At 38.1% G+C, this 13,799-nt stretch overlaps 1 protein-coding gene across 2 annotated transcripts in view; it reads right to left on the bottom strand.

The window, feature by feature from the left end:
• Window positions 1-4,151, bottom strand: part of LOC111862045 (ribosome-recycling factor, mitochondrial) — a 13,193-nt gene extending 9,042 nt beyond the window's left edge. Inside the window, exons 1-3 of one of the 2 annotated variants that reach the window (XM_023847110.1) lie at window positions 4,079-4,151; window positions 3,024-3,319; window positions 2,630-2,767 (exon numbers count right to left, since the gene is read on the bottom strand). In XM_023847110.1, coding sequence (XP_023702878.1) covers window positions 2,630-2,767; window positions 3,024-3,309 — 424 coding nt within the window. In that variant the 5' untranslated portion in view covers window positions 3,310-3,319; window positions 4,079-4,151. The other variant, XM_023847109.1, reaches the window with a different exon arrangement.
• Window positions 4,152-13,799: the final 9,648 nt, after the last annotated feature.

Here is a 13,799-nt window from a genome sequence, read left to right on the forward strand (position 1 = left end):
TTTGTTAAGAGTGATACTGGTCACGTGATGCAAGCTATTGATGTCACAGGACACTCAAGGTTAACACAACAGCTGGTTCCACCTACCACTGTACTCTCTTTCATCTGCTGTTCCCAGGTTGCATGCAAAAACAAGTTGCTCATGGCTTTCGGTACGACCTACATAATTTCTGTTATCAGACTTGCAAAAAAAAAACATAATATCATAACTCATTCAAATAATAAAATTGCAACTGTGTGGAATACTGTAAAGAGTACTTCGAACATAAAACCTAATGTACCCAACACAAGTACTATAAGGGTAAACGGTAATTTATCCTCAGATTCTCAGATAATCGCTGAGGAATTTAATAAATATTTCATATCAGCTGTTCAAAATAATTGCTCAGCTAATGTCACTTCTAACCATGAAAATCCTATATCTTATCTATCTAGGGCACGTAATCAACCTTTTCCCCCTTATTGCATTAAAATGTGTATTGTTGAAGGAAATAGAAGATATTATAAAATCCTTGAAAACAAAAAATTCATATGGATATGATGGGATATCCACTAGAATTTTAAAAGTTAGCAGTCCCTATATTTCTTCTCCCCTAACTTATGTGTGTAATAGAATGTTAACAACTGGCAATTTTCCACTAAGATTAAAGTTTTCTGAAATAAAGCCCATATATAAAAAAAGGTGATAAAACTGACACATCTGACTACAGACCTATTTCACTGCTCACATCAATTTCTAAGACCTTTGAAAAAGCAATCTATAATAGGATGCAACGACATATCAAGAACAATAATATTCTTGCTAATGAACAGTTTGGATTTAGACATGCATGATCGACAGATGATGCAGCTTACTGTCTTATTAATAATATCCTGACTGCTTTAAATAAAAAAGAATTTGTGGGCGGTGTTTTCTGTGTTCTTCACAAGGCCTTCGATTGTGTCAACTATGATATTCTGCTTTCAAAGTTGGAACATTACGGGATTAAGGGAGGAACTAATGATGTAATTAAATCCTATTTATTACATAGATACCAGAGAGTAACAGTTATTTCTGACTTAATTAAATTCTACTCTAAATGGGAGCCTGTTACTGTTGGAGTCCCTCAAGGATCCATACTTGGTCCCCTGCTTTTCCTTCTATATGTCAATGATTTGCCTAATGCCATATCCGATGTATCCAATCCAGTCTTGTTTGCGGACAATACAAGTCTAATAATTACTAATCCTGATACCCCAAGATTTGAAAAAGATATAAATATAGTTTTAGAAAAATTAAATAAATGGCTTAGTAGTAATTTATTACTACTAAATCTTAAAAAAACTTATTTTCTACAATTTGTAACTAAAAGCACAAGAGCTCTTGATTTACATATACTATGTGGGAAAAAACAAAAAACCAATGTGAACGTTACAAAATTTTTAGGTTTGGTTATTTATCATAAATTGTCATGGCAAACCCATACTTACCAAATGATACCCAAACTAAATAAGGCATCCTATGTAATTAGAGTATTAAAACCTCTTTTATCCTTGAAGTACCTAAAAACTGTTTATTTCTCCCTAGTTCACTAAATAATATCTTTTGGTATAATATTCTGGGGGAGTTCATGCAAAAATCATATTTCAACTACAGAAAAGAATAATAAGAATTATTACCAATTCTCGTAATTTATTTAAGGAGTTACATATACTGCCACTTCAATCGCAATATATGTTTTCCTTATTTATGCTGGTTGTCAAGAATAGTGATTGCTATATAACAAACTCTGATGTCCACACCCGTAATACCAGATTGAATCATGACTTGCATCTTCCGGTGGTAACCTTAACAATATTTCAGAAAGGTAGATGGTATTCTGGTATCAAACTTTATAACCACCTCCCTCCAGAGCTTAAACAAATATCTAACGACATCCCTGGATTTAAAGTGGCATTAAAGAAGTTTCTTATCACCAATTCCTTGTACACTGCTGAAGACTACTACTGCTGGAATAAAGATTGATCCCTCATGTATATTTAAATAAACTCCGTTGCCTACTGCTAGGATGCAACAGACTATGGAATAAAATACACAGGAAAAAGGTACTATTACTGTTGTGATATAGGTGTATTATATATTAAGAAATTAGATTTTATATGACTATATTAAGAGTCTTGGTGGTCTCTTGATCATGTATGTGATTTTATGTTATTTTGATATATGGAATGTATTGTTGTACAGTAGTCTTGTTGTATTAATGTATTTTGATTTATGAGAAAATGAAAGAAAGAAAGAAAGAAAGAAAGAAGGAAAGATAATTGGTCATAAGTGTGTAAATTTATAATGCATTTAATTCGGTTAATTTAGGTAATTTAAATCAAATTGTATTAATGTTAAGTTTTTATAGTAATATTCTTTTTAAATTATGTTTATTAATTATAATTGTAATACATTTTTAATTTTATTATTTATGTTAATTGACTAATGTATGTGATTTTAATTATGTAATTTATTATATGTATCTGGACACATCTTTTATCAAAGGGACTATTTCCACATTCTAGGTTTTTTACCTGTATGGATATATGGAAAATAAAGGAAATCAACAAATGAATGAATGAATGAATGCTGATCTGTGATCACATACCTGTTGTTGATCTAAGAGAAAGATTTTTCACATATTCTTCCTTCAATCGATCAACTGCTTTTTGCATTTGGGTTCTCATGGCATCAATTTTTATTACCTCTGCAAGTTGTTCGTCACTTATTTCAACTTTCTTCTTTCCTAAACAAAGTTTAATAAGAACATAATTCCAAAAATAATACCATATCGGAGAAGAGGATATGATGAAGTTTCTGTTTAGCGCATAATTCCTCTGTTCCTTTCCTTGTTCATTTCTCTCAATAGCAAATATTTCCTTTAGCTCTCTTCTTAATTATTTCAAATCTACATTTACACTTCAGAATAGGAGACAAAGTTTCACAACCATCTATCTCCAAATCCAAACTCGGGGAAAACTGATATATCAGCAGCCATGTACCTTTGTCAGTCTTCTTGTCACCTCCTCTGGCCTTCCCTTTAGCATATCCACGTGTACAGATGCATGGAAAATGTAAAGGAAGATTACATCCTGACACTGTGATAGAAGATGTGTTAACCAGTGCCAATTTTGTGTTCAGGTTGGAACCCAAGGTGTGCCCACAGCAGTTACATGCAGGATGGGTGCTGAAATCCGAGCAGTGAAGATGTGGCAAAGAAGATACATGGTGAGTAGAAATCAGTATTTGGGACCTTGTAATAAGTGGTAATAGCAGTTTCCACCTCATCGTGAAGAATCTGCAATTACACAACAAAACAGAAGATAATGAAATTACATAAGAGCACTTCAATTAATGTAATCCGGTTGCATTCACAAGAAATCACACTGCCAGTACAGGGGTAATGGTGTTAACACAGAATGAAACTTAATGTACTTGCACAAATTTATAACCAACTGCGAATCTATGAGCTATCTGTTACAGATTTAGAGAGGAAATGGCCCATTACCCCATCTACAAACCCAGCATGTTAGCCTTACAGAGTTAACAATGTCAATATTTAACATTTTAATACTGCAATATTGGCAACATTTATTGTAGATGCAGAGGCTAGCTTTCAGTGAACTGTATATTTCTGGTGTTTATGACTGCGAATTTTAAGAAAGGTTCAATATCCTCAGCATATTTCATCTTTAGTGTTAGGTTATGTTATGATAGGACTTGATGAAAATGGTAATGATTACACTGATACTTCTCATACCATGAAACACTGAGAGCTGATGTGTGCGGTTCTCCACTCAGATCATTAACAAAGTCCAATTAAGTACGAATTGTATTTCAGAATTCATACTGTGAGGCATATTTAATTCCTTTCAGTTATACAACCTGCATATTAGTAAACAACCCAGTGCTTTTCAGAACATATGACAATCGTAGTACAGTGGAAGCACCGCAGTAATGGAAGGCGCTCTGTTTTTAAAGTTGTTGTAATTGTAAACTATTCTATACACACGACGTATTAAATCCCCTATACTGCATTAAACACCCCACTGTATACCTTTCATTCCTATTCCACACATTTCGAGATTCAACAGCTGCTCACTTCGACTACCATTATCGACCTAATCGAGAGTTATGTTAACATGTGTTCATAGAGTGCAGCTCTCATACATGAGTACAAACTGAGCGCTGCTTGTCTTTCATATACTTCATAAGTTCTCCCTTAGATGTCACGATTGTTATTACCGCTAAATTTAAACACAGCGCAATAAACACTAATCCTCATTTCCCAAGCTTCTAGGTAGTGTTTACTTAAATCTAAGATAAGAAACTCATTTCATAACGCACAGTATCACTGCAAGATTCTTAATTAAATGACGTCCGACACTCTTTCTATCTTCTTCACGTTTCTCTCTGCTCTTCTTGAATCCTCTGTAACATTTTGATACTGGGGGGGGGGGGCGGATGATTACTAGCTCATTTAACGACACTCTTTCAACTGAATATGTTATGCAGTGCCGACTGAAATGCGAACATGATCATGAATGGTAAGAGCGGATTATGGAGAAGGCAGTTACGACTTATTTGAGGCACCATCCCAAAGTTCGCAGAACCGCGGAAATTCAGCCAGGATTGTAGGTAGTTCTATCGAAATCCGAGTGTGGGTCGTTTACTCCACACCAACCTCGGGAAAAATATGAATTTGAATATTCTCTAACTGTTACGGCTGATATTTATTTGAAATGGGTACTTTAAACTGCAGCCTATATTTGTTTTATTAATATTTACTGCAGTATTAGTGAAAGCTAGGAAGTGTGTCCAAGAGATTTTTTGCTATTGATGGACTGTCAAGAAGGAACTCTAAGACAGCGAAAAAGTTTCCTTCATTTTCTTCTTCTATTATTATTTTTTTTTCTGTGTTAAACTTGAAGATTTTTGCATTTATCCACTCTTCATGCTTGACCGTATCCTTCCATCTCATTTTTTGTCTTACCAAGTTTCTCCTCCCGTTTGGCAACCAGTCTCTTATTTTTCTCACTAGTCCGTTGCCCTTCATTGGATCAGTGAGTTTATTCTATTTTGTTCCTTTTTTTTTACAAGTTCAGTTTAATAGTTTTCTGTTATAACAGAAAGCCTGATTTTATCCCTTAATGATGCGGGATTTGATAAATATCTGTGATTTAAAGTTTTCCCCCCAGTGAAGATTATGACACTACGTAGACTGGTAGGTGATTCCTAGCGTTTCGGAGAAATATACAGGGCACGCGGTAGCGTAGTTGGTTGAGGCACTATGCTACAAACCGGCAGGTCGCTGGATCGAATCCCGATGAGGTGGATTTTTTCAATTTTCCTAATCCTTCCAGCGGCACTATGGCCCTGGGGGTAAAGGGCGGCCGGCGCGTAAGGTTGGCAACCTCACCGCCATCTGTGAGCCGGTTGTCTAGAAACTGTGGGAGCCTCGACCTCTCACAAACCTATGGGCCTCCACGGCTGTTACAAGGATACCTTTACTTATTCCATCTTCGCTGTCCTGAACATCTAAGGTAGTATGTTCTCTTAGAAACGATGAGAATCATCTAGCAGAGTACACAATGTCATAACCGAGAAGAACACAGTACGAATTATATTAAATGGATAGCATTGTGACAATGAAGTGAAATGTTTAACTTTTATACCTATAATCAGTTGTCATACGCCGCACAAGTTTCCCCTCCTACCTCTAACGCTCGTGTTTCTGGCCTCGTACTGACGTAACCCGTGACGTCAGTTGTGACATCACGAAACCGGAAACATAAGCGGGAGCTCGGAGAAGATACTTCCAGCTGAATGTTCTGATTTGTTAACAACTGAACAGTGTGCGAAATGGACAGGGCTTCTAAATTATGTCTGAATGCGAAAAGATCCTCAATCGACAGTTTATTTTTCGAAAAGTTTTCTAACTAATACTGTGGCTAGTAGATATTCAGAATTAATCTCTTACAGGAATTATTGAAATTTACAGGAGTCAATATTATTTCAGACTTGTTATCATCAATTTATTGACTTTAGAATAGAGCCTTTCGCGAGAACCAGTCTTAGTTACCCTTCTTCTGGTCGTCGATTGGAAACTTATAATAGAACAGAGGACTTCAACGAATGACAACTATAAATTCTGAGCTGAATAGCGAGCACTCCCCCGCTGAGAGCGCCCACTTGCACCACTAAATTTCCTGCCTCAGATTTCAACGAGAAAGTAGGCCTAATTGGTTATACTCGAGCTTGCCGTGTGTGTCTGGGATGTAAATCCGTGTAGTTTGGTAAAAGTTTACCGACGTTTCGGAGGAGTATACTGCCTACGTGTTCAAAGCAATAAACCTATTCCTATCCAATGCTCGACATAGGCCAGATGATCCTTCAGAATCGCCCCCCTCCCCCAAAGTCACGTAATTTCCATAAACTGAGATATTGTCTTCGTGCCTCTAGACCAAGGGTTTCCAAACTACGGCCCGCAGGCCACATGCGGCCCGCAATGTGATTTTATCCGGCCCGCGAAAGAATTGTCCAGAAATGCGCCAATTGAACTAATTTTCCAGTGAGTACTGGTAAATGTGAATCCGAGCTTATTGACCTGACATATTATACTGCATTTCGATGGCTTAGCTGTGGAAAGGTTATTTCGCGCTTCTTTCAGCTCAGGAATGAAATTGATATATTTCTTACCGAGAAAGACCATCACGAACCACTTTTATCAGATACCAAGTGGCTTTGGAAATTAGCAGTTTTGCTGATCTGGTGAACCATATGAACCATTTGAATTTAAAGTTGCAGGGTGAAAATAACTTAGTCTGTGATTTATTTGCACTTATCAAGGCATTCAGAGCAAAGTTGATACTTCTGGAAAGCCAAGTGAAAAATTGTAACTTTGTTCATATGCTATACTGTGCAGAGTTGCATAAAAAGGGTGAAGCAGAATTTCCTTCCTCGTTTGCAAATTTAGTCATTTCAGATTTGAAAGAACAATTTCGGAAGCGATTTGCTGATTTGGATTCCAGTGCTCAGGAAATTAGATTGTTTCAAAATCCATTTGACTGTGATGCTGCAGATGTCCCATGTCAAATTCAAATGGAAATTATTGAACTTCAGGAAAATTATCATATTAAAGACAAATACAAGGAAGGAAATTTGATCGAATTTTATAAATTTCTGAACTCTGAGCAATTTCCAAATTTAAAGAAATTTGCTTGTAAATTTATCTCCATTTTTGGGACGACATATCTGTGTGAACAAACTCTTTCCCACATGAAGTACATCAAGTCGAAATACAGGGCAAATTTATCCGATGAACACTTAAAGTCGCTACTTGTGATTAGCGTTTCAAAATTTGAACTTCAATTTAATCAGATTTTAAGAATGCAAAAAGAGTTCCATCATTCACATTAATTGTTTTAATATAATTTGTGATGAAAATATGAGCATTTGCTGCTACTGTCTGTTGTCATTAATATACGACAATTTATTCTCACGTACTTTGTATTTAGTTTATGAAATTCTGTGCTTTCAATGAAACTCATATACCTAGAGTTATTAATATCCCATTTCTAATTTTATCCGGCCCGTTGAAAGTGCTGAATTACCTAATGTGGCCCGCGGTTCGAAAAGTTTGAAGACCCCTGCTCTAGACAACCCAGTACGTTCTAAAACGTACATCAGCCTACCTCCAAGACGTGCATACAGTCTCGTAATCTTTGGTAAGGTGCAATGTCTGACCACAGTCATCACATTATCGTGCCAGTCATGCAGGTTAAGAAGTCTACGCAATTAACCCTTTATCTGATGACGCAGATATGTCACTCAGAATTTTATGTTATTATACTGCAGAATCCTGTTGCACTGTGTATTCTCCCTCCTTGCCGTCTTTCTGCAACTTCCTCGCTATATTAACATTCACACTTCAATGTCTTTTGTCCCATCTTTGTATACAGTACTACGTGTTTCGGCCTGCCCATCACATTAGTTGCGCAGTCTAAGCCTGATCCAGACTTGTTGCGTATCCCCGTATCGTATCTCCGTTGCGTATCATCCGATGCAACGCGACAAAATTTCTCCTTCCAAGAAGGCAACGAAGAAATGAGGAGCTGAATCTCAGTTTCGAGCCAGATTTCAGTCAGCAGTGACTACACCTAACCTGACGGTAGCAGCGGCCGCGTAAATCTATCTTCACTGTGCTGTAAAGGAAAGAAGAGATAAATCAGGACGTTTGTGGATATCACCGATCTATGCCAGTAGGGAAGTATACAGTGGGTCCCGTCTTTTGGCGGACTTAAATTTTCAGTCAGTCAGTGGGATGTACAAAAATTTCACAAGGATGCATCCGTCAGATTTTGAGTTGTTGATAAATTTGATGGGGCCGAAAATTTACCTCCATGAACTGTGTTCAGAAAAGCAATTCTTGTTCAGGAAAGATTGGCTGTAACACTGCAATTTTTGACAACTGGAGACTCATACGTCAGTTTTCAATACCTCTTCAAAATATCGAAGCAAACAATCAGTCTCTCTTGTTACATTAGATTCCCGTTTCTGGGCTTGCAGCCCACCCCTACCCTACCACAAAATAAGTTCATAAATGTATCTCCATTCGATATATTGCGACCACTCACATAGTTTTAACATCTATATAAAATATTGTGACACGAGGTGGGCGTTATATAAGATTTAAGGTTTTCGCAGCTGTGGTTATGAAGAGTTCTACCTATCTTCGGGGATATAAGGCCGTGTAGTCCGTTGAAAATCAACTGAAGTTTCGGAGAAACATGTCGCTTCCATCTTCAGGGCTGAAGAATAAGCCCTATTTGTCACTTTTATGCTGGTTTCTTGTCTGGTTTATTTATTGATCCTGAGTATGGAGGCGGCATGTTCCTCCGAAACGGCGGTTGCCTTTCAGCCGACTACACGGCGTATTTCTGAGGTCAGAACTCTTCAAGGTTCTTTTTCATGCTCTGAATGTTACACATGGATAAGTCCATTCTCTCTCATCATAGTTAAATAAAGTAATTATAATTGTATATAGACGTGTATATATATTAATATTTACTATGGATTTAATCTTTAAGTAAAGAAGTATGAAGACAGGATTTATGACATATTTCATATAACTTGAAGTTGATTTTATAAATGTTTGTTGACGTAAGTGATGATGTTCTTGTTCGCTCTTTCACCCCGGTGTAAAGCAGCGAAATCTTGAAAATAAGCAGAGAATTACTGAGACAAATAAAGTTTCTACTCGTTTCATGCACTAATTCAAGAGCTTGTCTCGCGACGTATTGAACGGTGGATGAATTCGTGTCTCTCCAGTGCCTTCGGCTTTGTTAAATCTGTCTTGCATCCACGTAGTTTCCTGAGAGTTTTGCTTTCCTTGATTTTATTATTTAATTAATTAATGCTCCTCCAGAAAACTAAGGGATCACCTGCCAGTGCTCTCTGGCGATGAGATGTGTAATTGTATGGGGAAAAGGTCTGTAGCGTTAGGAACCGCGCTTGAAAAATAACTGTCAATACCAGGAAGTCTTTGAGTTCCTGTATTAATTCTTCACATAAACTTACTTCGTTTCATAATGCAAACAGACGGGAAGCCATAATATGAAAACTATATGGTTACAATGACTCTAGCAATAAGCATCGCAAATGAGCTGACTGCTGACACCCGCAAGTGGCGCCTCTGTCGGCGTTCCCTCGGACTCTTTGTAACTGATTCGGAGAGGACGTTGATTAGTTTTTATAACATATATAGGAATATAGGTTATGACATTTTCGCTTACAAAATCAAAAGATTAAATGTTGAAAGCGGCGTTTATGAATACAAGAGCAAATTGTTCAAGTCGCACGGAGGAATTAAGCGAGAGCGAGTTCCCGGCACAAGTTTAGAATATAAGCCCCTAAGCCTGTAGTATAATCATTCAGAGGCATAAGAGAACGTGGCGGAAGAATAACCACATTAGAATCAGAATTTTTAAATCGCAGATCTCGAGAAGGAAGGTAAACTTTGAATGAATTGTTGTTATAAAACTTGAATAAGGGAAGAGGGATACGAGGTCAATTTTAAAGCGATATCCTGAAATTTACCTACAGTGAATAAGGAGATCCACGAATAACCTAAGTTAAGATTCTTTTTTTCCTTGGCACTACAGCCCCAGTGGGCCTAGGCCTACCTCCATGAACTTCTCCGTTCACTTCGGTTTTTCTAGATCTTACACATTCGGTAGGACTCCTTGGGCGAGTGATCAGCTCGTCGCAAGGCCTCTACCTGTAGACAAACACAGAAAAACGCACACAAACATCCATGCCCTGAGTGGGATTCGAACCCACGATCCCGGCTTCCGAGCGAACGAAGACAGTGCATGCCTTAGACCGCTCGGCTACCGTGACAGGCTAGTTAAGATATACTGTGCGTTAACCGATATTGGAACCGCGTACCTCCAGAAATGAAGAGTTAATATATACTAAAAACGATCGTTATGAAGAATGAAAAATTGGTTGGAGTTAATCTACGTTTGTATGCAGTTCAGACATGATGCCGGATCGCAAGTTGAGTGTACGTATATAGTCTGCAGCGTTTTATAAATATTTTGCTTCGAATTCATATTTCATCGGGAAGGTACAGCGTAATGACATTAGGCGACATGGGCCACTATCGCTCTAAACAGAGTTTTCAGAGTAACGAATCGCTGGAAAGTTGAAACATAACAATCGCATCAACTTAATGAGCACAAAAAGGGCTTGCGAGGTATTTCATAACGCACTATATAAGAACATTACATTGAATATATGTTGTTATTTCTGGTAAAACATATATTCAGGCCACTTGCTACTATGGCAATCTAAACATTCCTGTAGCTGAACAGCATCAAAGCTTATACTTCATAAGGGGCTTTGCGTTGTAAAGGTAGATTTAATTTCAGGAATTGGGCTGAATATTTTCTCCGTTACCCGGAAGACAGAAATGTCTGTTCTTCTACACCCATACGCGGAATAAGTCTGTATAAATTATACAAGAATAATTAGAGCACATCCTTGTCACGAGAATATAGAAGTGAAGCACTTGAAACTATTCTGAATGTCTGATTATGTAACAGCAATCGGCTAGGAAGAGGCGCTATTTACTTCTTCATGTTCTGCTTCTTTTGCTGCAAGATTGACGCTGAAGATTTGTTAAAATACAAAATGGGAGACACGTCGATGTAAGATCCTGTTTGTTACCACATAAGCCTACTTCCCATAACAGTATACATATTTTTTCAATCCAACAATGTTTTCATCCCTTCGCTGTATATAAACTAACGCAAAGGACCGCCTCTCTGGTCCAGTGGTCAGAGTTCCTGACTACATATCCAGAGATCCCGGGTTCGATTTCCGGCGGTACTAGATTTTCTGAGAAGTAGTGGGTCTGGAACGGAGTGCACTCAGCCTCCTGAGGATAATTGAGATATTTCAAGAATATAGCAGCTCCGGTCTAGAAAACCGAGATTAACGGCCGTGGGGAACCGTTGCGCTGACCACGTGACACCCTCTATTCGCAAAAGTTGGCACTAACTTAGCCGACAAGCGGCGGTCGCTCGGTCGGCATAGTTCACTTGCGGAGTACAGGCCACGGAGTTTTTGTTTGTTTGTGGTAGTAAATCAGAAATTTCAGCACCAGGTACTAGTCACAGGATACCATTCTGAGTGACTTCCACCCACGTCACAACTGTTTCCTTAACATCCATCGTAATATTATCTTATATACGAGTATGTATATATTCAAAATATGACAACATTTCAAGACGTTTCCCTGCTAAGGTTCTGTATGCATTTCTTATTCCCCGTCCTAGAAACCGGCATCACATTCTCCTTGATTTACTATCCTAACAACACAAAGCGCAACTGACAGTTATCTTCAGTTCACAATGACCACTTCAGGAACGTGACGAATTCTGGCCTCGTACACTTACGATGTCTTTTAAACAGTAACTAAAATCGACTTAAGCGTTAAAGACTAGACCTGACTGGTTTAAGACGTTGACAGCGTCGTAAATAAAAGTAATATCACGAATTTCCATTCAGCATTATTTTATTTGTAAACAAATGAAAATCAATAAATCGGTTTTTGTTTATTTAAACGGTCCAGTATTCATTTAATTGCACGGTTCTGATCGTCCTGTTGTCTCTAAAAGATTTCATTAGAGCAGTTTTTCAATAGAGCAATGGGTAAGAACACGGTAAAGCATTCCAGCTTGCTAGTGGAAAAGCTCATCGAAATAAAACGGAATAATTTCTTTCGTATCAGCTTTATCCTCCATCCATTTCATTCCTTATCTTTAACCCTTTCATGCTTTTTTTCGTTTTATTCTTTCCTTTTTGAAAAAGCGAATCAAGTTGCAAAAGCAAATTTAATTTATCTTTAGAGATATTACAGTTTCGACCAGTGTAAATACGTGTAAACTAACGAGGCGAGAGTTGGACGTAACATACAGACGTATTCAGGCGTCACACATACGTATGTCCCCTGTTATCCTGTTCTGTATACACACACATACAATAGATACGTAATTACGACGAATTATTGTTCTGCAGTTCACCACGTGTGATACTTCAATCGGTCCAATGCAAGTGAGGTCTATGTCTGTTTATCTATCTATCTATCTATCTATCTATCTATCTATCTATCTATCTATCTATCTATCTGTCTGTCTGTCTGTCTATCTAGCTATCTGTCTGTCTGTCTGTCTGTCTATCTGTCTATCTATCTCTCTCTCTATCTATCTATCTATCTATCTATGGCTCTACAGCCCTTTGTTCGACCTTGGCCGCTATATCAGTTTCTTGATCTTTATATAGTCGGTAGGACTCCTTGGACGGGAGATCAGCCCGTCGCAAGGCCGCTACCTGCACACAGGAGAGAACAAACAGAATAAACGCACACAGACATCCGTGCTTTGAATGTGATTCAAACCCACGATCCCAGCGTCCGAGCGAGCGAATAAAAGTTCATGCCTTAGACCGCACGGCCACTGTGATCGGCGTGAGGTCTACACAATGAAAAGAAATATCTTTTTGAAACAGGCGATGGTAAAAATCGAAACCTATGAATCAGCTCGGCGACACCACCCACACAAAAGTTTTTAGTTATGTAGAAACTTCTATATACATATATGATGTGTTTGAATTTCTAGGAAAACAACTGTCCGTCGTTGATAAGCGTGACTTATTTGTAGACGAATGACAAGCCATCGTTGTGCACTGACGTAATAATTCATAGCTGTCAGTATCAGTAATCATCAGTCAATAAAGGTGCCCGGTGAAGAGAGAACAAATTGGAGCTTTTCGACTGATGTGGAACTACTATCACCTTTAACCATATTGTATGGAAAGTCTGGGAAGCAGAGGGAATTGCCGTGTGTTATAATGGAATGAACCTCGTAGCGAAGACAGGGGCGAAGAATTCTATTCGATTCCTGCGTGTCTTTTTTATGTGCGATATTCGAGTGTCAGCACGGAAAATTAGAGGAGTCGAAACTTCATAAATAAATCACGCGAAATCGAGTGCGTGCCTATGGATGTGTTCATTCAAGTAGACCGCCATATTTCTTTTCCCCTTCATGCATACAGTTTTATTTTCTACAGTGTAACGAACGTTGCATGCGAGTGGATAGCGTAAGTGGTTCACATCTGTGAGGTCCCGAGTTCAGACGTCGGTCTGGTGACTGGCTACCTCGTCTGAGATTCTTCATGGCTTTACTCAGTCGCCCCAGACAAATTCCTGGTTA

The sequence above is a fragment of the Cryptotermes secundus genome, unplaced genomic scaffold, assembly GCF_002891405.2.
Source record: "Cryptotermes secundus unplaced genomic scaffold, Csec_1.0 scaffold181, whole genome shotgun sequence".
Classification (NCBI taxonomy): domain Eukaryota; kingdom Metazoa; phylum Arthropoda; class Insecta; order Blattodea; family Kalotermitidae; genus Cryptotermes; species Cryptotermes secundus.